Below are 27,439 nucleotides of genomic sequence, written 5' to 3' on the forward strand. Positions count from 1 at the left end.
TGGAGAGGGTGCAGGCCAGGCTGAGGGACCCCCACCATGCACGAATTTCATGCACTGGGCCTCTAGTTTAAGAAATAAAAACCAAGAAATATCCTGGACACTTTCAAACTTCATAGATCACAGGGCTCTAGGGCAGGCTGGTTAGCCTCAAAAATATTTATATAGGTAGATATTGAAGCCTGTGAAAGTCACCACTTAGAAGGGAAGCTTGCTCTACGCATGTTGAATCTCAGTAATGAGAGTTTTCTTTTCTGTCCAAAATCTTATGATTCTAGCATTGTCAACATCTGATAAAGCTACAAAATACTGAAAGGGATGTTTAAAGTTTTTCACAATTAGTTGGTTTCCTATTTTTTAAAGAAATATATAATGATAATACATACATTACACATAAGCACACACCCAGAAATGGCAAAAAAAAAATGAGGCGTTGGCAACAACTCTTCCAGTTCTGGCTTTGCATTAATAAGTGCTACAGCTTCCTGAACGGGCTTGGGTTTGTTCCATTTTCTCAGAGCAAGTTGTGTATGTTTTATAAAAGGGTGCATTCTCTTTCTGATATTGAGTAGGAGGGGGAGAAATTTAAGCCCAGAGCCTAGATGGGATCAAATGTTCCATTCCCTTGGCTTACCTGGTCTACATGTTTATCTGCAAGGCAACCACCCAGTGAAAGACTGAGCAACGTGTTCTAATGCCTAACCCTAAGCTATAACCTGTCAGGCTGTTGTGTCTTAAACAGGCGGTACTTTGGAGAGAAGATTGGGCTGTATTTTGCCTGGTTGGGCTGGTACACCGGCATGCTCTTCCCAGCTGCCTTCATTGGACTGTTTGTCTTTTTGTATGGAGTCATTACCCTGGATCACTGCCAAGTCAGGTACGAGAGCGTGGGTGAGCCTGCCTTTGCTTCTATTTAAAGATGTTGTTTGTGCTTTGGGCCCAGACCATGGGCCCTCTTAGGTTTTTCTTCTGACTTCCTTCTCACTCTTTTCTGGAAAAATGCAAAAGGCTCCATTTACGAAGTCTCACCATCCATTGCCCTTGCTGCTGTGGTCTTCAGCTAGCAAGGAAGCAAAGTTTGCATTTCTGGACATATAAGCCATGATTTGTCCACAGAGCAAGTCACTTTCATTCACTGGCTGAAATGGACTTTTTCTGGCTTTTTTCTTTCTGCTAACCCCGCAGAATGGTGGGTTAACAATGATTTTGTGTGGATTCTGTGTTTTTACAAGGACCTTTTAAACCTAAACTAGAAAGACATCTCACCCATATGCTGGGGCCTTCCAAATGATTCAGTGATGATGATTATCTTGGCTCTCTCACCAAAATAGAGTTTAAAGTATTCATGGAGATCTTATTGAAAGGCTGGGAAATACTCTTAAATAATACATGTGCCTTTTAGAAGTGATTGCAAGAATAGAAGTGATTGGCCCTGACCTGTGTGGCTCAGTTGGTTGGAGCGTCATCCTATATCCCAAGGGGTGACAGGTTTGATCCCTGGTCGTGGTGCATGATGGAGCCAACCAATCAGTGTTTCTCTCTCACATCAATGTTTTTATCTTTCTCTATCCCTTCCTCTCCAACACGCCCCCCCCAAAAAAAATTTTTAAGTGATTGAGTGGCCATCCTGCCTACAAACATATTTTACTTTCTGGTAAAATTGTTAACTAGATGTAGTTTTCTACCAGAACTATTCCCTAATATTTTTATTTCTCCATTATTAGTAGTAACTTATGCATGTAGAAATCTCGACAGGTGCTTTTAGGTATCTCATTGTTCCCATAATTCAGTGTGAAATGGCTTCAAACCTGTGCAATGTTAGGAATGACTTCTGCATAATCTGGAGTATGACAACCAATGTTTTGCTTTATGTATTTTTCTGAGTTTAACTTACTAATATGTAAAGCCAAGAAATAGCCTCATAAGTAGATAGGTGTATCAAATTATCAAATTGTGCAGGAACTTGTTTATATTAATAACAGATAAGGCTAAGAAGCTTTGGAGATTAAAAATATAATCTAGCAGATTTTATTTACTGGTTGAATGTTCTCATGAAATTGGAGGGGGGAAATGCTCTGATGTCATCAAAAAGCTTTCTGTTCTCTTTTCCAGTAAAGAAGTCTGCCAAGCTACAGATATCATCATGTGTCCTGTGTGCGATAAATACTGTCCATTCATGAGGCTGTCAGACAGCTGTGTTTATGCCAAGGTAATGTCAACTGTGCAGCATTTCAGGTGAATTGAAATTTACATCCACTTTCCTGAGGAACGGAGGCTAACTCTATTCTCTCTGTCATTTCTGGTCTTCGGTTCTCAAGTTCAGGTTGCAGCATAGACCTACCTCCATCATTCAGTGTTCTAATTCAAATGTCTTTGCACAATGTATAATGTATATGTGTATTTAATGTATTGGTTCTATTCATCATCACAAGAAACTGCAGCGTGCAGAGTGCAAAAGAGCACAGTTGTTAGATTCAGAGAAAGACTCAAATCTTGACTCTTCTCTTTACCACTTGTCAGTCAAAGAGCAAGTTATTTGCCCTCTCTGAGCCTCAGCTTTCTCCTTTGTAAAATTCAGGACATGATACTTGTTTCACATAATTGTTATAAGAAATGAGATAAGATGTATACTGAGCAAAGTGCTTGGCAAATGATAATACATCAGTATATGAGAGAAGCCATCATTTTCCTCCTCTTCATCATCATTATTGTCAAAAAGACTTAGGTCTGAGGCTAGTTCAGCTATTTTTACCTCCTTGACCCTGCACAGGTACAGCCTTTTTGAGGCTGAGCTTCTCATATCTGAAATGCACACCTGCCCTCTCTGCCCCATGTCATGCCATGAGGACCAAGGAAGATAGCACATGTGAAAGCGTTTTGAAACAAAGAAACATATAGCACCATTATGTTTGTACGTTTCTTTGTTTCTTTTATAGGTTATTGCATCTCCCTTCCTCATGTTATACCTGATTACTTTATTAAAAGTTTAGACATAGTAGTCAAATTCCTGTGGTGTTTTACTGAGGGGCGGTGTCCCTAATGCATAGCAATAGCTCAAGTATGGGCTGATGGTGACTTTTCCAAGACCCCCTGCCTATCACCTTGCCCAGATTCCAGATATGAAAGGGGTTGGCAGATTTTATTGAACCTCTGCGATCACTGCAGCTTGGATCTCTCTGATTATGCTGTTGGCATTGCAGAGTTTTGTTCCTTATAAATGAGAGAACATTTGATAGGCAGCCAGGATCCCGCCCATCCATGATGTCGTTAGCACTGCAGGTGGCCAGTCTGTGCGGAGCCTGAACCTCAGCAGCCAGCTGTGATTTTAAAAAGATTTGGACTCTTGATATGTGCATCAAATAGCCAAAAAAAAAAAAAAAAAAAAAAAAGGACACAAAATACTCCCTACCTTTGGAGAGCATACAAATAGACCTGAGTTGATGAGGACAAACTTAACAGAGTGAGCTAGGGAAATGTAGATGTCAATGAGGATCAAAAGAGGTTTGTCAGTAATTTAATTTCTGTTTATTGATTGTCAGTTAAGCCTGAATGATTTGAATACAAAAATCCTGCTTTGGGGGAATCTCAGAAGCGCAGTCTGTTGTTATTGTTTTGGGGTATTTGTTTATTTGGAGTTTTTTTTACGTGGAAAAGCATGCCTTGCATGAAATTCTCTCTTTGGGAGATCCAAGATAATTCCTTTAATAGGATCGTCATGTTTAGAGCGCTCAGATTTTATAGGGGTTTCTTTGGGCAGTTATCCTACTGAATATAACATCTAGAACAATAATTGTATAATAATAGCTAGGCTATAGCTATAAAAATAGCTAGGCAACCTACATTTATTCTCTCTAATTCTCACAGCAATTTCAAGGTTGATGTTATTATTCCCATTTAACTCAGGATGCAGAGAGGCAAAAATTACTCATCCACGATCACAACGCAGTAAGTGGCTGTGCCTCAGTTTATCCAACTGCAAAGCACACCATTGTTCCATACTGAGTCACAAGATTTTTAGATTACGGATTTTAAGTTTGCTCTTGCCTAGAACCTTAGTAAAATGAAGGCCTAAAGGCCTCAGAATGACAGAATTGAAGTTGTCCAAACTTTCATTTAGAAAAACTTACCAGAAATGCTAGACTGATTTCCTGGGACTGAGAGCATAGGAATCAAATTGGAGCCCATATCCAATTTAATCAATGGCTGCTCTGTTGATCAGGAATGCTTTCTTCCCATCCCTTATATTTGTAAGGTTCAGCCACCAGCTTTAACTGACTTAAGCAGAAAGGGACACATTGGCTCATGTCCCTGGAAAAGACACTGGAGTAGTTCCCACTATCTGAGCACAAGGGCTCGGCCTAGAACTGGTCCTCCAGGCCCCGAGGTATTGCTCTCTTGCCACTTGTCTACATGATCATTCTGCAGACAAGTTCTCTTCACATGATGGGGAAGGTGGCTGCTGACCACCATAGCTCCAGGCTTACATCTTCCTCCCTTTATCTCTTTCAATGTATTTTTATACTTATTTTAAGTTCTTCGTCTGCTGTTACAGAATATCTGTTTCTGAAGGTATATGTTGCCTAGTTTTTCAGGGCCTTTGTTTGGTTTTGTGTTTGCTAGTTCCCAGAATCTACTATCTTGCTTCTCTAGGGTTGACTGTGGCAGAGGGAGCCATCAGCTTATGCTACCTTACCATCTTAGTAGGAACCACATGTCCCTGTTAACTCACCAACCCTCCTGATTCACATATTCACTGCAGCAGAAAAATGTCTCCCTCCAAATGTTTGCACACCGGTCCCAGTGAAGGACTCAAGGTAGTTCTGTGTGAGCTGTGTGCCCCCTATTGACCTGCATGAGAGAGTTCTGTTACCTGGAGAAGGCCGGCAGTATGGACAATCCCAGTCCCTTTCCAGAATCTACACTGATGGTGCCAGCTACAATGTCTACCAACTCCCAGGAAATGCCCCAGTGCTGAGCACACACCACCCACAAGCCACTGGGACTCTTGGGCTTGATTTGATGCCAGGTGCCCAATATGCAGCTCACCACTACCCCTGGCATATGAAATAAATTGGCTTTAGACTTTTATCTCACTTTAGATGTTTGAATGTTGCCTTCTCTCCTAATGTTCAGAGAGAGAGAAAAAGCACAAACTTTGAGAAGTATTTGAATACCTCATACTCTGATGTAGCAGGAAAGGTCTGTTTATGCTTGGCACATTCTCTGAGGGACAGTAAAGTATACTTTACAGCGAGCTATAAAGCACCAAAAAAAATGTTATGCTTTATGAACGTATCCGTCATCATTTCAATTTGGCATGATATTGGTGTGATTTATCCTGGAGGCAGAAATACGCCTGGCAGTTTTGCAGCAAGAATATTTTTGCTTTCTGCTGTGGGTGTGCGATAGAATATATTATTCTAACAATAAAGTATTTGCTAGCTGTTTGTTATGTGTGCTAGGCAAATATAGTGATTACCCAAGGCTTTCATACAGGTGGAAGTGGATCTGGTTAAAGCTCTACTTTCTCCTCTTCATAATGCTGAAACCCAGAGGGCAGCCCAGAAAATGTTTGCTCAAAACTATACAAAATAGCGATGCTTTCAAAGTGAATAAATGAGGCATTAAAAACAGGGCTTGGGAAATCAGAAACCTTTAAAGTCGCAACAATAATGCCTCTTAAATATATCCAAATACATATGTGCACATATATTAGTTTTTATAGTGCACAAAAGGAAATCCTTAGTAGCACTATTGGGGCTGCTGATAAATGTTCAACTAGCTGAGACCCACGTAAAGGGAACAAGTTCTCGCTTCCATTCACAGTCAGAGGAATTCCCTTCTTGATTATGATCCAAAAGGAATATCTTCCAAAGAAACCCGGCAAAAGTCATTGCATCATCATAGCTATTTTTACAGAACTTGAAAAAAATGTGAATTGGAATATAGCATATGCGAAGTTAGCTTAACTGTGATTCATAATGTTCCCAGGTCACTCACCTTTTTGACAATGGAGCCACTGTCTTCTTTGCTGTGTTCATGGCAGTCTGGGGTAAGTGTTCCACATCCATGGAACTTAAGTTCCCCTCATATGCTCTCCGATATGTTCCTTTAGAAATCTGACTTTGGCCCGGCTGCTGTGGCTTAGTGGTTGAGCATCGACCTATGAACCAGGAGGTCATGGTTCAGTTCCCAGTCAGGGCACATGTCTGGGTTGCGGGCTCAATCCCCAGTGTGAAGCATGCAGAAGGCAGCCGATTAACGATTCTCTCTCATCATTGATGTTTTTTTCTCTCTCTCCCTCTCCCTTCCTCTCTGAAATCAACAAAAATATATTTTAAAAAAATGGAAAATCTGACTTTGGATTTTGAAAGGAAGAAGCTGGAGTAAATTCAGTTGTTGTTCTATCAGACACAAGCTGATAAATAATTCATTTGGCTTATTTAAAAAGTGATATTGTAAAGGAGAAACATGTCTACTTTCTCTTAAACCTTCAACAGTTACATCAGCATTCCATTTTTTTGAGTAAAATTTGCCTGCTGTTGGAGATAAAACAGAAAAATATGATGAGATCTAAATACCCATCTCAAGATGTATATAGATTTTTGATTGTGTGTGGGATCTTTTAATTAGGCTAATCTAATGCATGAGTAACCACATCTGGTTTTCTTCCAATTCTGGTCAAAATGACCCCCTATAAACAAGAGCTACTTAAAAGGCTGAATTGAGTCCTTTTTATGTAAGTTCAAGCCAACAGCCCCATAATAACAAGGTGTGATAGAACATTCACTTAAGGAATTAATTCAAAGTTACTTAACCCACTTCTTTGTAAAATGAGTCTCATTTTAATGGGTTATCTCCTTAGTCAAATAATTATAAAGCTTTAAGTTAATAGTATAGAAAAGATCCTGGACAAATTCATAGTGAACAATGAATGGTGGTTACCTTTGGAGAGGAGAATTCATGGAAAGGTAAGTGTGAACAGTGACAAGAGTGAACATTTTTACACTATATATTTTCAGTTTGATTTGAATATTTTTCAATGATTATGTATTTTTTTCTGGAATTTAAAACACCAAATCTGAATTTTGATGTTACTAAACTCCACTCACTCGAGGCTTAGGCTCTTGTTGTTGCTCCTGTCTGGAATGAATATCAGCATCTTCCCCATCTTTCTGGGCCCAGCTGAAATATCACCTGCTCCAGCCAGAAGATGTCTTTCTTCTTTGAACTTTCATAGCATTTGGTTCATATCATTTTGGTGGGACATATATAATTTATCTTCCTCAAGGACCATTATTATCACAGGAGAACTCTTGCATTTCTTTAAAGACAGATTCATATTGGATGGATGGATGGATGGATGGATGGATGGATGGATGGAAGGAAAAACAGAAAAGAGAGAAGGGAAAGAGAAGGAAATTGCCAAAAGGATTTATGAGATGAAAGTGTTTAAATAATCTTTGATGAGTGTAAATATACTAGTAAAGCCCTGTTCTCTTGAGGAGGAAATTTGTCCCATCCATCACAGCTCTGTTAAAGGGACGTATTTTGATTTCTGTGACTTCAGCCCCTTTCAGCCAGTGGGTATTTGACCCAATATCAGTCAAACCCTAGGTTGGTGAGTGGCCTGGGAGAAGACCTGACGTTCCCCATTCTCATGAATGTGGGGTGGGAAATGCAGATAGAGACAGGAAGTGAGCAGTAGGAACTGACAGGGAAGGATGCAGAGCGGGTGGGGAGGAGGAAGAAAAAGATTGAGATTGACCATCAGGTAGAAGTAGGGACCAGGAGGAATTATGAGAAGGCTGAAGTTATGAGAAATCAGAACCTACAGATAGGTTCATTCTTTTTTAAAAAAATAAAGAGCTAGTGGAAAAGATATAGAACACAGGTGCAGAAGCCAAATGGTGGCCATCTGGGAGAAAATGTGGAACAATCCCCCACAGAGAAGCAAAGAGTGTAGCCAATCCATCTTATTGGTGGGGTACCAGCATGAAGACCAGAGTCTCTTGTGACTATGGTGTCTCAAGCTGCTGGCTTCTGTACACTGTCTCTGAAAAGGCCCTGTCTTTGATTCCCATACAATTCCTGCCTCCCTTGGTGGGCCTTGTGGAAAGCCCTCACTATTTGTGTGTCTCTGTCCCTTGCAAACAAAGGAAGCCAATCATTAAAAGAGTTTTGGTTACTGGGCTGAGCTCTCAGATCAAGAATGTGTATTTGATTTTTCTAGACCATATTAGTATCAGTAACCATGATCAGGAAGTATAATAAGCCATCCACTGCTTAAACTTTGCCATGATTACAAGTGAGGAGACTTAAAAAATATATACTTATTTCTTAAATCAGTGGTTCCCAAACTTTTTCAAGTCATAGCACACATAGAAAATGATAATATTTTCACAGTATACTGATGCATGTGAAGGAGCCTGCACAGGGCCTGGGATAATACTCCTGAAGGACCCTAGCCCCAGCCACCCTGAGGGCTGAAGGGATTATTACCTCTTGCAGGCCTCCAGTCCATTCCTGTCATACCCATTGGGAAGTTCTGCTTTGGGCTACTAGTCTACTGCATAATGGTTAATGCTTCTGTAGAGAGAACTCTATTCTGGAAGAATTTACATACAAAACTTCCTTACCCACTTTAATGTTTCACCCATTTTAGATATGCTTTGACTGAAATAGTGTTTTCCTCTACAGTTTTCTCTCTGAGACTATATGTAGGAGTGAAGTTCTGGTATAATGTCTTTTGTCTATAAAAGAGCGGTTATCATCTCCACCCCTCACTGAATACCACCGTTACAAAGGGGATTGTATCTCTTTCTTGCAAGTTGGAATGTCTTATGCTGGGCATAATAAATAGGTTTGATTTTATCCTGCCAATCGCAACTGATTGATTGGTGGTGACTACCTGTAGGATGGAGTTGGGAAGCTTCTGAGGATGGAAGTAGGTGGATTGGAGGTTTGACAGTCCTTGTACCTTGGAGGGTACTCAGTAAGACTCTGATAGATGTTTTGTAATAACCCTTGGGCACAAGGGAACATTTTAGGTTCATTCCAGGCAATGTAAGCCTGGAATAATTCATCCTCTGATCCTCTGAATTGCTTTGTTTTAGTTGACAACTTATTGCTTAAATCTTATATTGTTCCCAGAAAAATAATGAGAAAAAGAATGATTTACACCAGGTGTTTCTTTATAGATAGGGCTATGCCTTCTGTAGAAATCTGGAATGGCCAGCAATAATAACAATTATAATAATAATATACACTAATTGAGGGCTTACTTGGACACTGTGTTAAGCTTTGTACAGTATCATCTCAGTTCATCTTTATAACAACCTTTGAAGAAAGTACTAGTACTATTATTATACTCATGTGATAGATGAGGAAACTAAGGCAGTAGCTAGAAAGTGGCAAAGCCAAGACTTCAACAGGCAAGTCTCAGCTCCTATAGTCTTCTCCCAGGATCAGATAGTCTGTGTAACCTGTTTATGCTTCAGAAATCTGAACTGTCAGATAAAAGACTATTATGCTCACCCTGAGCCCCATTTATACTGCTTTGCAATGGTATGTTCTATAAAAGTGTGTTAGTCCTAATGGAACCCAGTTTAATGATCTCAGGATCATTCTTTTTAAAAAAAATAGATATTTTTATTGATTTTAGAGAGGAGAAAAGAGACGGATAAAGAGATAGAAACACCGATGAGAGAGAAACATGAATCAGCTGCCTCCTACATGCCCCTACTGGGTATCGAGCCTGCAACCTAGGCATGTGCCCTGACCAGGAATCAAACCTATGACCTCTTAGTTCATAGGTTGACACTCAACCACTGAGCAACCCTGGCTGGGCAGGATCATTCTTTATGATTAACAAGTTGCAACATTTAAGAAACTTTATTTTTGAGAAATTGCTCCATACGAAGATACTGAGAACAGATGTAAGTGATCTACAAGACCTGGGAAGACATGGGTTGATGTGCTTGTTTTGTTGCCTTTTGCTTTGTGTATTCACTAGAGAAACAGTGAGGCTCCATTTGGAAACAGTCCGTAGCAGCTGGGCATGGCCTTTGTGTGGAGCTAGAACTCCATTACTGTTTTCTATTCACAGGTCTGTGGTAGCAGGGCCTCCTGGGGACCCTGGAGGTATACTAAGAGCCCAGGGCTCTGGGCTTGAGCCAAGTGGCTCTTTCCTCTGTACTCATTTTTGTTCAGAAAGATTCAAGGGACAAACCAATTATGGCCTGAATTGGCTTTTCTCCCTAGGGAAAAAAAAAAAAAAATGAGTCATTAGGGAGCTAGATGTTGGTGGAGACTTGTCAGCAAGCAGATTATTCCCCTCTGTTCTTCATTTATTAGTATGTTTTTCCTCTCCTTCTTCTGTTTTGTCCTACTTTAAGTGTTGACCAAAATTAAATTATTCCCAGCAAACAAACAAATCAAGGCTCTTAGAGCTCTCTGATCAATAACAAGATTGTGGTTCTTTTTTATGCAAATTCAAAGATTCTGATCCTGTCAGTAATTTGTGAATGAAGTATGTCTCAGATTTTGAAAATAATTTCTTTTTGTTAATCCTCACCCAAGGATATTTTTCCATTGATTTTTAGAGAGAATGGAAGGGAGTGGGAGAGACGAAGAGAGAAAAACATAGATGTGAGAGAGACATGTCCATCGGTTGCCTCACGCATGTGCCCTGACCAGGGATGCAGATGGAGCCTGCAACTGAGCTACGTGCCCTTGACTGGAATCGAACCTGGGACCCCTCAGTACGTGGGCTGATGCTCTATCCACTGAGCCAAACCAGCTAGGGCTGAAAATAAATTTTATAATAATTGACCTTTTATTTCTAGATATTTGCACTATTTTATCTTTTGTAATCTTATTTATATGCTGAGTGCCATGAGTCCTCCTCATGAGTCATCAAACCTGGAGGTGGCTTTGGGGACCCCCAACACAACGAGACTCTCAGAAGGATGCCAGTGAAAAATGGCCACTCGGCGTTGGCACTTGCATTAACCTCCACAGACATCTATTTATTTTCATTTCCCTCTCCAAGAATTAAGCACTTGGTTAGTTTAGGTATGGCTTTCTTAACAACTATAATTACTCTGAGTTTTTCAGATTTTGGGAAGGTGCTATGCCATATGTATTATGTAACACTCAGCAGGTCTGGGAAGGACCCCATATTCAAATACATTCATATGGCTGCTTTTAATGTGTGGATTTCCTCACTTAGAGGGATAAATGGAGGCGATTAGTATTCTAATGTCAGTCCAGGTCAGAACTTGCCACAAGATGAGTTTATGCTAGACTTTGGGTGGGGAGGGGGCAGAACTTAGAATTTTTAGATCATTTTGAATTTTAGCATTTTATATAGAGAACATAGACCTATATTGCCATTTTTCTTTTGCTTAGCAGGACATGGAGCATTAGAAAAGTTCATTGATTTTCCAAGAATAGTACAGGTTATATCTGAACTAGATTCCAAACCTAGGATTGAAAGTCTAGGTCGTGTGCCAGCGAGCTCTTAACTATTACCCTATACAGTCTTTCCAGTTACTCATTTTAAAAATATATGTTCTATGTCCTAATGCCACTAATGGGGAGGTAGTCTGAGGGCAAGCCAGAATAAGAAAGATGAAAGTAATTATCTTTCTTTGGAATGGGCATTCGGACATTTACATTTCCTCATGAAATGAATTTCAAATACATGACATTCTTGCCTCTGTAAGTCTAACTTCACAGCCAGCCCAACAGAGTTAGACTCATCAGCTCTGCCTCCCACAGCATCCCTGTGGTATCCTTAGTTACAGTTGCCCTCAAAGTTTGTGTGTGTGTGTGCCTGTGTCACTCATTTGGCTTGTGACTTCCGAGGCAGCAAGATTGTGTCTTGATTTTTTTTTCACCTCTCTCTGTCATTGTAGGGTGCTCAATAATTCATTTGAATAGATCTTTTAAAATAGAAATGAGTAGAAAGTTATTTTGTCTAGGTAAGGATTACCCCCAGATTTCCCTGAGTGGGGACGCCAACACTTGTTGGGAAAGGTTCTTAACAGAATTTACACACATTTGCCTTCAGTGCAACAATAAAGACTGTTTATTAAGAGAGAGAGAGAGAGAGAGAGAGAGAGAGAGAGAGAGAGAGAGAGAGAAGCTGTAGGATTTCTTCCTCCAATAAAATAGCTTCCTTCAATGAAATAGAAAAAAGGATATTTTACATAGGTATTTCCTGCAAGGAGGATTTGGGGAACAAATCATCACTGCCAATCAAATACTGCTAATTTTTATTTTTGCCTTTGCCTCTGACTTTTAAAAATAAACACGCCATCAATTAGGAAGATGTTAGTAACCTAGTTTTCTGTTTTCTTACATCCTGGGAGCCCTGCCATTCTAATAAGTCTGTTCTGCCTCGACTTGCAAATCAGCTTAACTTATTCAAAATGAGATCTCTAATTTTTTATTATGCATGATACAAACTTGGTAATTCTCCATAAACATTCCTACTTATATTAGATTAGTGGGAAGTTCTGATGCTCAAGGATGCTTACACAAACAGCTCTCATTCTTTGCAACGGCTTCATTATTTAGCGGCACAGTTAACAGCATTGCTTTATTTTCAAATGTTCGTGTCTTTCTGTGCTTATTCCAGCGACAGTTTTCCTGGAGTTTTGGAAAAGACGGCGAGCAGTAATTGCTTATGACTGGGATTTGATAGACTGGGAAGAGGAAGAGGTTTGTATCATTTACACCGGAATTTTTAAAAAGCGGATCACCAAGAAATACACAGTCCCCTTCAGTTATCACTTCCTGCACTGTGAGAGAAGTCAGGTTTACTCAAAAAGCGTTTCAGTATCTGTTTTTTGCAGAAAACTCTTAAGTAGTCCAGAAACCACTAACAGAATTAAAAAAAAAATTTTTTTTGATTGCTTATAGCTAAGTAAATCACTTTACTTTTAGGTAGAGGCATCCAAATGATTGGTAATAAGATTTGTTTAGCTTTCTTCAATATTTTCCATTGCTTCACTTCAGCAGAAGTTGGGCAATAATTTTACAACCCTAGGCACATGGAAGCAAATGCCCTCTATAAGAGGACTGTTCCTGGGGAATGTTTCTGTGAGATCTCCAGGACCCTGGACAGAGCCCAGGCATGCGCAAAGTCAGCATTACCTGAAGTGGGAAATGCTGATCGGAAAACACTCCTCAAGCTGCCTCCTTGATGGGTGTAGCTAAATGCAGGGCCAGCTCTAGATAAGTCTGTCAAGGAGAGGTAACCTCAGACTGAACTTCCCCCCACACCTCCCAGCTCCACCACTCTCCCCTTTTAGGCCAAAACACGGTGTCCTCTCCTAACCTAGGTCTGGTCTGCATGCTCTTCTCGCCCCATTCCTGTCAGAAGTCTCTCACGCACCCTTGCTGGTCTTGGTCACCACGTCGGACCCTACTTCCCTTGTCAGCCCGATCCAGGCCTGAACTCTTCTTTCCTTCCTCTCATTCATTATCTCTTACCTTCCTGAATCCCCTTTCTTGGGAGCCTTGTTGTGGCAGAAAATCAGATAAACTAATCACATGTGATGTGGTGATGGGTATTAATGGGTGTTTTTCTGCTATGCAGATATATTTTTATATATTAAAAGGAATATTCTAGGAACACAAATGAGAATTTTAGCTATGGTTGGCTCAGTGGTGGAGATCATTTTGAAAGGTATTTTTGTTTCTCTTCAAATCACACCTGGTGTGACCTTTTCTCCTCATGCCCTTGAACACATTTGGGCAGTTCTAGATCTGGAAATAATACTGGGATTTCCAGCAATCCTTGTTTGTTGGGTAAGGACTCGGTCATTTTTTGTAAGTATTCCCCAGTAAACGATTTCTGAACTGTCCAGGTGACTGGAGTTTAGCGACAGCTTCCAGGCCGCATGGGGACTTCCCCCCAGGTGAAGCTGTTCTGCTGTTTCTTGTCACGTGTTCATGGGAACAACTTTCAAATGGGATGGGAAATGTTATTTCCTGGGAATGTGAGTCACCACCAAGCAACTCTGTCATCTGAGGCAAGTTCACCTTTGGACTTTTTTTCACTTCCAAAGAAAAGAGGTGTTTCTAAATTTTCCTCTTTCAGTGATGCTGTATGGAATTATTTAAGTAAGTTGGACAAAGCCAGTCTAAAAGTCACTGTTGGCACTTTTGGTGGGCCCCAGGTGTGGGTACCCTCAGGATCAACATCTCTTGTAAGTCTGGAGCCCTCTGTCTTCCCAGCCCTGTTAAAAAGCTTGAACCAGCCCTAGCTGGTTTGGCTCAGTGGATAGAGTGTTGGTCTGCTGACTGAAGGGTCCCAGGTTCGATTCCAGTCAGGGCACATGCCCGGGTTGTGGGCTTGATTCCCAGTAGGGGGCCTGTAAGAGGTGGCTGATCAGTGATTCTCTCTCGTCATTGATGTTTCTCTCTCTCCCTCTCCTTCCCTCTCTGAAGTCAATAAAGATATACTTAAACAAAACAAAAAACACACATCTAAATGCACAGATTTTTTTTTAAAAAAAAAAGCTTGAACCATTCTTTGCTCTTGCCAGATGGCTCAGTAGGTTGGAGCATTATCCCATACACCTGTTCAATCCCCAGTCAGAGCACTTATGAAAAGCAAGCAATCAATGTTTCTGTTAGGGCAGTGACTCGGGCTGTGATAGAATTCACAACCAAAAGAAGAGATGCAGAGAGGAAGTTTATTTTACTTTCCATGAAGGGAAAGGGTCAAGTATCACTAGTCAACACAGGGCAATAAACAAAGGGCAGTTTCCCCCTTTTAAATCCTGGCTTTTGCTATGCGACAAGGAAAGGAGGAGGATGTTGGGATGAAGTTGAGCAGGTAACAGGGAGGTTGTCTTGAAAAATTATACTGGTTTTTTTTCAGGAGACAATCTGGCAGGTGTCCTAGGGAGGTGTATTATCAGTATTTTTCTCAAACCTATAAAACATGCTTAGAGTAAAAGTTATGAAGAGTTCAAAGAGGCTTATTTGAAGGGGAGGGGACAAGGGAACTTTCTACTAACTAGAAATTCCTTGGTGAGAATTATCCTTGAGTTGTAAAAATAACAGGGAGGAGGGGAAATGCAAAAATGTAGCCTTGAGAGTAGCTCGCCTTGTCTTGCAGTTTTAACAGAGGGGCTGTTTGACTCAAAGGAACTAACAGTCCTGGGGTTTAATTACCAGGTGCTTCTCATAAATTGGAAAGCCACAGCAAATAAGAAGCCTTTTTCCTGTCCTTACTGGTTCTCTCTCTCACAGCAAAGTTTCTCTCTCTCTCTCTCTCTCTCTCTCTCTCTCTCTCTCTCTCTCTCTCTCTCTCTCTCCTCTCCCTCCCTTTTACTCTCTCTAAAATCAATAATATGTAGTCCTTAGGTGAGGATTAAAAAAAAGAGAGATTGAACCATTCTTTCACTCAGAATACATTTTGCAGGACCTGCCTCAGTGGCCATGTGAAGTTCCAGTTCTCAGTTGGAGATTCACTGTAGAAATGTCTATTCTAGCCTGTGCTGCTCAGCTTGTTGTGCAGAAATGCCCAGACTTGCTGCATGCCTCCTTGAGGGGTCAACCAGGGTATTAGTGTGCCAGGGCTGCTATTAAAAAGTACCACCTGGGTGGCTTAAACAACAGAAATGTGTTGTCTCAGAGCTCTGGAGGCTGGAAGTCTGAGATCAAGGTATTGGCAGGGTTGGTTTCTTCTGCGGCTCTGTTGGAAGAATCTGTTCCAGGCCCTTCCCCTTAGCTTGTCCATGCCCGTCTACTCCCTGAGCCTTCTCGCTGTCTTCTCTTTGTGTCTCTTGTCTAAATTTTCCCTTATGAGAACACTAGTCATATTGGATTAGGAGCTACCCTAATGGCCTCATTTTATCTTAATTACCTCTGCAAAGACCTTGTCCAAATGCAATCACATGACCTTGTTTCCAAATGCAATCACATTCGGAGGTCCTGTGGGTTAGCACTTCAATATATAAAGTCATGTGGGGGACAAATTCATCTGATAAGACCCAGGAAGACGGGCCTGGCTCCATGACTGGCTTCAGTTGCTTGATGATTAACTCAACAGCTCTTAATGACACAGCCTGATAAATTAAACGTTTCCCAAAGAAGCAGATTATTCTAGGTCTGTTCTATTTACATCCTTAAGTATAACTGCCTAAAATAAAGGAAAGGAGGCAGGAGCTGTTTCTGAGACCCCCTTCCCTTCCCTATTACCTGCCCTTGAGTGAAGTCAGGCTGCCTGCTACAAGCTGTGCACATTCTTCACAGTCTTCCATCAGCTGCTGCTTCACTTTCTTCAGATACCTTCATCCGAGTCTTGAGCGTTTCTGTCTACATTGGCTCAATCTCCATTTCATCAGGGTTTCCGCTCACTTTCTCTTCTCTCGTTAGACACTCAAATACAACATGCACTTAATTAACTGGAACAATTCAACATACCCTCTTGCTGATTACCTTTTCCTAATCCCATAATTGCTTTTCACATTAGATGGGGCCCCAACTAATTGAAATAAAATCTCAGCTTGTTTTAGAAGTGGAGGAGCGTTGATGTTAGCTGGATTTGAAAGGTATTTACTTTGTTTTCAATACCAATTAAGTAGACATTTAAAATCTGTGGTTAACATGAATGAGTCCTTTAGGGGCTTATTTTTAAAAATAGAGAAACCATGGTTTTCAATGCCTACATTAAAAAAAAATAACAAGATTGGAGAATACTAAGAGTTGGATCGCCATTATAACTTGTACAATGAGCCCTACCTGGTTTGGCTCAGTGAATAGAGCTTCTGCCAGTGGACTGAAGGGTCCCAGGTTTGATTCCTGTCAAGGGCATGTACCTTGGTTGCAGGCTCAATCCCATCCCAGTTGGACACGTGAGGGAGGCAACCAATCAATGTGTTTTTTTCACATCAAGGTTCTCTCTGTCTCTTCCCCTACAGTTCACTCTCTCAAAAAAAAAAGAAAAAAATCAAAAATCAATTAATGGAAAAATACCATCAGGTAAAGATTAACCAAAAAAAAACACATCCATTTGGAGCTCAAAAAAGATGAAGAACAAGCAAAGGAAACTGAGAAGCAGCAGCCATTAAGATGAAATTTGAGAAAAATATAGTATCATAGAACCATGAGAAGAAATTTATGAAAAATGGTTGGTTATATCAAATGCTAAGAGGTCAAGAAACAGAAAAAACAAAAATTAAAAAAAATAACATAATGAATTCTGAACATTTTGCTGTTCGGAAGCTTTCTTTGTGCTTGTGTCCATTTCATTTCCTGGTCATGAAAGTAAAAGCTACTACGTTGTTTCAAACCACTGGAGATAGGACAGGTGGTCCCTTTCCTGATCTCAGTGTTGTTCTTCAAGCCTAGTTTAATAAGATAATAGCCATTTAACAATGAGTCTAAATCACATTGCCTTGATGATAATCAATAAAGATCATCATTCTTTAGATTTTCTTCAAGTGGCCAATTTCCAAACATTAATACCTGGGTCTTAAGTCCAACTCATTGACTGACCTCTTAATGTAGCAGCTGTTGACTCAGTTTCCCCGGGAGGTAAAATGATTTTTTTTTTCTTATTTCGTGTGCACCTCTTCAGAGGGTAAAATGTGCCTGTTTGTTTTCTAGGAAGAAATACGGCCCCAGTTTGAAGCCAAGTATTCCAAGAAAGAGCGGATGAATCCCATTTCGGGAAAGCCAGAACCATACCAAGCGTTTACAGATAAATGCAGCCGGCTGATCGTGTCTGCATCAGGAATATTTTTTATGGTTGGGAACATTTTTACAGAACTCTTTTATTTGTTTCATACAGTACAAACTTGTAACATGGCAGCAACACTAATTATGTCATGCATTTGCATAGTTTTACAAAACGGTTTTTATGTTCTGTGATTTAATCCTCACAACAACTCCATGAGGTGATATAAGGATATTGTCCCCATATTACAAGCAGAGCAGCTGAGACTCGGGAAGGTTAAGGGGCTTGTCCAGTTAGCCTGTAAATAGCCAGTAAACTGCCAAGAGCTCAGATCCTTTACTTTAATCCAATATTCTTTTGACTTGCCTCTCTATGCCATGCTGAAAGGAACTAAGAATATGAGCCAGGACCCACAGCAGTGTTTTTCAAACTTTTTTTTTTTTTACCATGCCCATGTAAGAAATACATTCTGTGTCATGACCCAGTATGTGTTTTGCAAATAGGCATATAAAACTAAATAGAGTAACTGAAAAATGTCCACCTTTATAACATGTAATAGACTAATTTTCTGTTTTATTATAGTCTTTTAAAATGTTTAATAGAGTCTGATTTTTTTCCTATTTTATTTTAATCTTTTTTTAATAACCCCCTGAAATTGATTTCCATACTCACTGATGATTATATAGTTTGAAAAATACTAACTTGAAGCTGGGTTGTTAGCTTTTCCTAAAAGAGGTCTTTTTTGATGAACTTTGACCCTGTTAATTACTGAACAAAACCTATGCAGATTTTTCAGAAATGTCATTTTAGAACCATAAGGGGTAGTTAGGGTTCTTCCCTCTTTTCAAATGCTAGTGTGTAAACATATATCCTGGGTCAGGAGAGTGGGAAGGACAAGACCACAGCAGATCCAGACCCCCGCTAGCTATAAGGAAAGTGGGGAAATGAAAGGGTAGTCAAGGCACCCGAAGTCCCTCAGCTCCGATGGAGATTCAGACCCACGCCCTTGGCAGAGACTGCTTTGTAAGCAGCTGCGTCGTACCATGCCTTCTGTAACTACCAAGTTATTGTCTGGGTTTTTGTTTCTCACAACAAGACTTCTAGACGTAGATTAAGCTTTCCTTGTTCTCCGGATGAGGAAGCTGGAACATAAAAGACTGAAGCCGTGGAGAGGACAGGCTACCTGTCCAGGGTCGTACTGCTTAGGTAGTAGCTGAGCCAGGACTCGGACCTGACCTCTAAGTCCCTCCTGCTGTCCTTTCCATTGTATTGCCACCCTGGTCTGAAATTCAGCGTACGTTTCACCCAGCTCCCTATCAACAGCTCTAAGATTAAGACATGGACAGTTTTTCATTTCTTTGTTGATTATTACTACTATATAATAATAATTTGGCCAGTTCCAGCAAGGGTTCAGGCTCAAACTTTTTGAGCATGTCGTTCACAGTAAGCCAAAAATAGAGTTTTTGGAGAACAGAGGAATGTATCTATGAAGAATGAAATTTATAAGTCAGCAAATGCCTTCTGAAGGCCCAGCTTTAAGATCCAGTTTTTGATAACTAAGTAGTCTAAGGTCTCTACTCTGACATATTGAGTCACCTAATGAAAGTCAGAAAACTTTTTGGAGATTCCCATTCTTTTATAGAGATACCATGACATCTTCAGAGAAAGATGCCTCAGATCAGTCTGTGTTTATATCCAATTAATAAGAGGTTATGCACCTATCACATAGTTGACTTATTCAGCAGCAAATAGCGGAACACCTGTAATTATGCTAAGGGGCTGCAGAAACCACGGGAACCTACAGATACCGTCCCTGCCCTGATGGAGAGACTGACAGTGATCAAACTGACAAATTGTTGGAAATGTTAAGTAGGACACCAAAAGAAGGGCATAGGTGCTGTGTAACAAACAAAATATTCTGGGGAGTCATGAAAAAGCTTTAATTATGAAGTAGTTTGGAACTGAGCTGTGAAGGATGAGTGGCAGTAACTAAGCTGTGAGTGTGTGTTTGGCAGGGGAATGGGTGTGTCAGCATTTTAGGCAAAGGAAACGGTCTTGAAGATTAAGGGTGCTAAGCCCATTGGGAACAATGACAGAAGGTCTGGAGTCCCCAAGTGGGGGAAAGGCACTCAGTGAGGCGAAGAGAGTCTTGCAGGTCATCATCAGGGCTTCGCTTTTATCCTACGCAAAAGGAAACCAGTAAATAGTTCTAAACAGAAGAGTGACATGGTAAGATTCCCGTAATAAATATTTGTTCATCTGCTCAGTCTAATATGCTGCTTAATAAAATGTTACCCCATAGCTTACAGAGCTTATCAACTTTCAGACACTGTGGTGTTTCCACTTGAATAAGAAAATACAAACAGATGAAAGTTATTAGCCACAGTGAAAAGTATGCATTTTGTTGTGCTTTGTTGAGTCAGGACCGCAGTTGCTTTCTTTTCTTTGGTCATCAGAGACTTTGCCAAGTCTCAGGAACCCTCCTCCGGCAACGTGTTCACTGGGTCTCTTCTGTCTTCCTGCCAGATATGCGTGGTGATCGCCGCTGTGTTTGGGATCGTCATTTACAGGGTGGTGACCGTCAGCACTTTTGCTGCCTTCAAGTGGGCGTTAATCAGGAATAACTCTCAGGTTGCGACCACAGGGACTGCCGTGTGCATCAACTTCTGTATCATCATGCTGCTGAATGTGGTGAGTGAGCTGCAAGGTGACCAGCCCAGTGCATCAAACACGTGGGCTGCAGGTGGCAGTTTTCTTCTGTTGCTGAAGGAACCTGGCCTCAGAGAGTCATGTAGCCAAGTGCCCAGCATGAGATACACATAGGTCTGGGGATTGAGTCAGAGATTTTCTAGTGTCAGATTTATGGGCAAGGCACTCACCTTCTCTGAACCTTAGTTTTTTGTTTTATTTTTTTTTATTTATCCAATAAGACAACACTAAATGTTTCTTGGGGAAATTTAGAAAAAGAATTTATTCTAAAGGCCCAGCTCAGAATCTGTAACATAGCTCGACAGTATTGGTTCTTCTTCTCTTTTTATTCTGAGTGACATGAAGGTTGCCAGTATCCACAGCAGTCCTTGAGATGTTGCTTGTGTTGATTTCAGGCTTTTTTCAAATGAATGTTTCAACCTGGATGCCTCCCTTGAACCCCATACACACATGTCCAACTATCTACTCGACCATCCTCACCTAACATTTAAACCCAGTCTCCCCATCTTCCCTCCAGCATCAACCAGCTTCTCCTACAGCCTCCCCCATTGTAGTTGCTCAGACTGGAAACTTCGGCGTTATCCTTGACTCTGTTGTTACTCTCACTGGCAAAATGTTTCCAGAATTGGATCACTTTTCACACATCCCCACCTCCCACCTGGGTTATGGCAGTGCCCTCCTAACTGGTCTCCTGGCTTCCATGTTTGTCCTCAACCTGCACTCATCACAATAGAAAGAGCCAGCTTCTTCTTCTTTTTTTTAAGTATATTAAAAGGAAGGGAGAGAGAGAGAAAAACATCAATGACGAGAGAGAATCATAGATCGGATGCCTCCTGCACTCTCCCCACTGGGGACTGAGCCCGCAACCTGGACAGGTGCCCTGACCGGGAATCGAACCATGACTTCCAGGTTCGTAGATCGATGCTCAACCACTGAGCCATGCCAGCTGGGCCAGAGCCAGCTTCTTATACAGATGTCAGCTTATCTTACTCCTCTGTTCACAATGCCCAGTGGCTTTCCTCTCACTCGGAACAAAAGTTTACATCTTCACATGGCCTCTGGGCTCTCCTCCATCTGGCCCCAGTGACAGCTCTGATCTCGTCCCCTCCCTGCTCACCAGATTCTCCTGCTCCTCCCTAGCCTTCCCTTGGCTCCTTGGATGGGCCAGGCATGTTCTCAACCTAGGACTTTTTACTCGCTCTTCTTTCTGCCTGGAATAGTCTTCCCTTCCCGGTCTGCATAGCAACTGGTCCCTCACCTCCTTTGGGTCTTTGTTCAAATGTTACTTTCTAATGGCTTCCCTTGTCACTCAATTTAAAATTGCAACCCACTCCTGCCATCTGACACCTTCCTATCTCCTTGCCTGCTTTATTTTTCTCTCTGGCATTTATCACCATCCCATAGGCTATTTTTTTTAACATATATTTTGTTCATTATCTTTCTTATCCATTGGAATACAAGTCCATGAGGGCAGAAACTTTTGTCTGTTTTTATTACTGTAATGTCTGGAGCAGGGCCTGGCACATAGTAGGCACTCATTACATTGTTATTTCTTGCAGAACAAAAGAGATGGAATGGCTGACATTATTAGACTTGAGGTCAACCTATACATAAAAATGCTGACATTAGAGATTCGTAGCAGGGAATAAATAAGATAATGTATGTGGCCCTGACCGGTTTGGCTCAGTGGATAGAGCGTCGGCCTGTGGACTGAAGGATCCTGGGTTTGATTCTAGTCAAGGGCATGTACCTTGGTTGCAGGCACATCCCCAGTAGGGGGTGTGCAGGAGGCAGCTGATTGATGTTTCTCTCTCATCGATGTTTCTAACTCTCTATCCCTCTCCCTTCCTCTCTGCAAAAAAAAAACAAACAATATATTTTTTAAAAAAAGATAATGCATGTGGAGTGCCAAGCACAGTGTTAAGCCTAGAGATGTCCAATTAATTATAGCTCCCCTCACCCCCATTTATATTGCATCTTAAATCTGGGCCATGATACTGAAATGCCCTCATTATTTGAAAGGGGCTTTCTGAAGGCCAAGTAATTTAATATTATTATCAACACAGTTTTATCTATTAAAACTGTCATTTCTAGCTCTTTAAATAATCCTAAATTCCATAACCAATAAACTCTGAGTCACTCCTAAGAGCATTTAAGCTACCCAGTAACGAAGTTTATTTATGATTCTTAGGTGAACTAGTAATCACTGAGCTAATGAAATATAGGAAGTTTATTATGATTCTTATTAAAATGCACAGGAATTTATTATTTTAGGAAAAAAGTTTCAAAATCCAGAAGTTGCAAAGAAGAAAAACGAGCAAGCTGGTAATTAGTGGCAGCTAGCTAGCTCTGTTATCACAGAATTATTCACTCCAGTGGGAGAAGATTTCTAAAATAGTAAAATCGGACCTTGTGCCTTCTTTCTTGCCCTAAAGGACACAATTGTTCACATTATTTTCATTGAGCAACGAATGGATAATGAATTTATTTTCACTCATGACTTGATTACCTGTCTCCTTTATAATTACAGATTTTAGAACATCTACAGTTCATTTGTTAAATGTATGAATTTTATTTTACAGCTCTATGAAAAAGTTGCGCTTTTTCTGACCAATTTAGGTAAGTGAAACCCTTTTTTCTTTCATGGTACAGTATTGTGGTCTAAAAAGTGCCTTTTCAAAGATTCATTTTTGAAATGCTGCTGAAAAGACATACAGCATCCCCTTTATTTTGAGTTGCACACAGCAACTTTATTGCCCTCAACAGGACATTTTAAATATGCTTAATCATCCGGGGATCTTTTCTATCTAAAGATTTAAAACCTGTCACAAACTTGATCTATCATGAGCTAATGTAAAGTAGGTTTTCTTTTAATACACAAAGTACATACTGTCCCAAAAGTACAAGTGTATAAAGTGCCCAGAATTAGTTAGGAAAGTGCTCGTTTGCTACTGCCTATAATTTTTACTTATTTAACCATGTGCCATGTTTCCATGGGATAGAAAATCACAGCAGAGTAGCTGCTTTGAAGACTGGAGGCCTTCTACTGGGAATGTGGGCAGGCTAACCATCACTGACACGTAAACATAACATTCACCCGGACGAGTCATCCCGAAGGGCATTCCTCTGACTCCGTAAAGCCCTAGAACAATCTGGTAGCCAGCTATGCACTGTACACTTTCCACAGATAGAGAAAGCATCCCAATTTTATTATTGAGCTATTCGTTTTTTTGTGTTTTTTTTTTTACTCCATGTAATTTGAGAAAATTACACTCCCGCATGTAATCTATTTTAGTGCCTTTCCATATGTTGCTTGTCCAAGGTGGGGGGCGAGGGGGGGGTGGCGGCAGAATCACAAAGGTGTTTTTATTTATAATAATCATTATAAAAACAAGATGTCATTTTTTGAGGCCGGCTATGTGCCAGATACAGAGGTAGGCACTTGGCTTGTTTCCCTTAGTGTCATTGAAATTTTCCAGCCCCCCTTACCAAAAAAGATAGAAAGAGGCTTATGTCCCCAGAAAGAGGTAACTGTGCCTTGGTAGGCTGTACCCAATGGCACCTTGATCCAGGCTGGCAAAGATTCCAGTGGAGATACAGCCCGGTCCAGCTGTGGTGGGGACACCTGGGAACCTACCCAGCTGGCTGACAACCTGGGAGACCTTCCTTGTAACCGAGAGTTCAGTAGCAGGAGTGAAATAAAGCTAAAACCCTTTACGAATCCTTTGTTCTATTCTTCCCTCCACAGCGGTGCAGCCTCGTTTCCGAAGCTGACATGTCAACCATTTTCAATCTGATCCTCTTTCTCTCCCCCCTCCTTTCTCTGATATGCTTCTAGGAAGCAGTTTGAGCTATCATTTCGTGGAAAGGGAATGCATGGGTTGAAATGGTAAATGAGCAATTAGAAGCTCAGGGAATGTGGAAACAGAAAGCGGGTTGCATAACACACATTTTCTTTGGTCTTGCTGGGGGTGAGGACACAGCTCCTGGGGAAGGATCCATGCATTTAACATGAGCTGCCACGTTGGAGGTTTGGTCCGCACTTACAATGTTCAAAGAGTGTTTGCTTTGTGGAAGTCAGGAGATAAGGAGGTGAGGATTGGCACCTGAGTGAGGGCAGGAAATTATAAGACACAGATGGTGATATTCAGTAAAAGCTGTAAAGATGAGGTTGTCTTGGTATTTGTCCATGAGAATGAAACACGGGGGCTGAGGATGACAGGTAAAGTCAGATGCTCTCAGCACTCTGAGATGGGGATCTGAAGCCCTCTCCCCCATGAGCATCTGGTATTTCTTCAGCAATAAAAGTCGAGACCAAGGAATTATTAGGAACGGGAGGGGGCCTGGCGCCACTCAGGCCTTACCCACAGGCAGAGACTAAGGGCAAAAGGAAAGTCTCCTGCAGGGAGCCAAGACTGGGAATGAGGCTCCTTCAGCCCAACTGTCTCTACTCCAGGCTCTCGGGTCCTTGTGTTAGTGGAACAAACTGGATATTCTACCGCTCAGCCAATTCAGTAGCCACTTCCACCAAACCCTTGATGGGGCTGGTCTGCAAGCTTGAGGATCCCATGGATGGGCACTTTGTCGGGCGCCATCTATAGGCAAACTGGGTCTCCTTAGTTCTGCTCCCACCCTGTGTGTATGGGGAGGAGGACAGGGAGTGGCAGCCTTTCAAACTCGGCTTCCTTTTTGTTCACAGAACAGCCTCGCACGGAGTCGGAGTGGGAGAACAGCTTCACCTTGAAAATGTTTCTTTTTCAGTTTGTCAATCTGAACAGCTCCACGTTTTACATTGCGTTCTTCCTCGGAAGGTAGGAAGCAGATCTCCCCGCACTCCTGGGCCGGGAACAGAAAGCTCAGGGGTCATTGACCAGGGCAACAGAGGAGTTCTGCCTTTAGTGTGATTCATACAAAGTGTAAACAGAGATCAGCCGCCTCCTTTCCATTCCCATCTCGGGAGGTGGTTTTCGCTCACGAGTACCTGGGCACATTTTCTAGTCGAGGTTAAGTGGAGGGAAGTGATTTGCACGGGGGAAGGATGGATGCCAAACTTGTGGGCTCCATCTGCACCTGAGTCAGGGCCCGGACCTCACACCTACAGGAGCAGGGGCATGAGGGGGAGGGTGCCCTGCAGCGTGTCCTAGATCCCTCTGACGCCACAGAAGAGGGATGGACATCCAGACAGGAGGGGGCTGACACAGGATGCCAGCGCAGCCTGGGTAACTTCTCAATCCAGCAGTTATGAGGATTTGGACCACGTTCATTCATGTCCCATGTTCACCTCACCAGGAAGTTCTGAGCAGATGAGAACCAGGGATGGGACGGGGATTGGGTTTTGGTCAGATGAATGCAGCAGCCTCACTGCAGTATTAGGTGCTTTAGAATGGAATCCTAATCAAATCATTTGATTGAAAAAAAACAGCATTACTGTTATTCAAAAAGATTAGAATGTGTTTCAGTCCATCTTGCTGCTTACACTGGCCTTGCCCACAGGCAGAGACCAGAGCACTTAATATTCAACAGAAAATGTTCAAAGTCACAGCAAACAATGAGAACTGTGCCTGGCAGCAGACAGAAAGGCCAGAAGAGGCAGATGCCCTGGAGAATTCCAGAAGCTCTGTAGAGTTTCCTAATTCCCTCAGACCTGTCACTGCACTAGTAATTTTCATTGGAAGATGTGCTAATCGGAATATAATAGTCACTGAAGGCTTAGACCTACAGGATGCTAATGGTCTGTTTTTCTGTGTGTTGAAGATTTGCAGGACACCCAGGTGCCTACTTGAGGTTGATAAACCGGTGGAGACTAGAAGAGGTCTGTATTCTCCCATCATTCCTTGTTTCCTAAAGGCCTGCATTAAAGAACAACTTTGTGCAGATTAAAAACCAGACACCTTTTCTTCCTCTCCATTGATTCTTGAATTTCTGCGTTTGCTTACCTCCCAGTGCCACCCCAGTGGATGCCTTATTGATCTCTGTATGCAAATGGGTATTATAATGGTGCTAAAGCAGACCTGGAATAATTTCATGGAGCTTGGCTACCCGTAAGTACCTTCATGTCTGTGCTTGAGAGGCAGTGTTGCTCATTATTGGTTTTTTCTAGGCATGGCAAGTAAGATAAGCAGTGCAGACTCAGCAACTAAGCCAGGGCCTGTCCTTGGAGCTAAGTGTTTATGCTCAAAGACATTCATGAAAATAACTAACATTGGCGATGGCCGGTGTGGCTCAGTTGGTTGGGCATCACCCAGTGCACCAAGGGGTTGCTGGTTCAATTCCCTGTTAGGGCACATGCCCAGGTTGCAGGCTCGATCCCCAGCAGGTGGCAGGCAGGAAGCAGCCAAACAAGATTGTTCAGCTCTCGCATCAATATTTCTCTCTCTCTCCCTCTCCAGTAATCAATTTTTAAAAAGTCATTGCCATAACAAAAATAATAATGATACACACTGGCTCTTTTGGAAGACTTAGCACAAGTCACATGAACAAAAGTGAATACTTCTTAAGAAGATTGGGCCCCTCAATATGGGACACTTGCATGCAAGCTGCTTCCAGTGATGTCTCTGATGCTCTAGCTCCAGCATTACAAGTCTCTGTAGCACATTAACTAGATCTCTACTCCCCCATCCCTGAGATAAGTCAGGCAGAGCAATTTTTTTATATATATTTTATTGGTTTTTTTACAGAGAGGAAGGGATAGAGAGTTAGAAACATCCATCAGCTGCCTCCTGCACACCCCCATTGGGGATGTGCCTGCAACCAAGGTACATGCCCTTGACCGGAATCTAACCTGGGACCCTTTAGTCCGCAGACTGACGCTCTATCCACTGAGCGAAGTCGGTTAAGGCAGGCACAGCAATTTTTAAAACTACATTCAGGCTGTACAGAAAAGAAACTTGTGGAAAGGAGAAAAGTTTAGGGATTCAGAAAAGAAACCTGAGTATGTCGAAGTCAGCATATCTTAATCAGGAAAAATATTATTACCTGGTGCCAATAATTTATGTTGATGACAATGGGCAGAAACTCGCATCCCCTCTG

At 41.6% G+C, this 27,439-nt stretch overlaps 1 protein-coding gene across 6 annotated transcripts in view; it reads left to right on the plus strand.

Moving 5' to 3' along the window:
• Positions 1 to 27,439, plus strand: part of ANO4 (anoctamin 4) — a 302,354-nt gene that overhangs the window by 248,856 nt on the left and 26,059 nt on the right. For 5 of the 6 annotated variants that reach the window (XM_080660952.1, XM_080660953.1, XM_080660954.1 and 2 more), the window contains 10 exons: positions 740 to 874; positions 2,110 to 2,206; positions 5,989 to 6,049; positions 12,644 to 12,726; positions 17,632 to 17,772; positions 20,228 to 20,392; positions 22,993 to 23,029; positions 25,110 to 25,221; positions 26,165 to 26,222; positions 26,354 to 26,451. In XM_080660952.1, the coding sequence (XP_080517078.1) occupies positions 740 to 874; positions 2,110 to 2,206; positions 5,989 to 6,049; positions 12,644 to 12,726; positions 17,632 to 17,772; positions 20,228 to 20,392; positions 22,993 to 23,029; positions 25,110 to 25,221; positions 26,165 to 26,222; positions 26,354 to 26,451 (987 nt within the window). The remainder of the gene's footprint in view (positions 1 to 739; positions 875 to 2,109; positions 2,207 to 5,988; positions 6,050 to 12,643; positions 12,727 to 17,631; positions 17,773 to 20,227; positions 20,393 to 22,992; positions 23,030 to 25,109; positions 25,222 to 26,164; positions 26,223 to 26,353; positions 26,452 to 27,439) is intronic. The other variant, XM_080660955.1, reaches the window with a different exon arrangement.

Source organism: Plecotus auritus (assembly GCF_963455305.1).
Source record: "Plecotus auritus genome assembly, chromosome: 3".
Lineage (NCBI taxonomy): Eukaryota > Metazoa > Chordata > Mammalia > Chiroptera > Vespertilionidae > Plecotus > Plecotus auritus.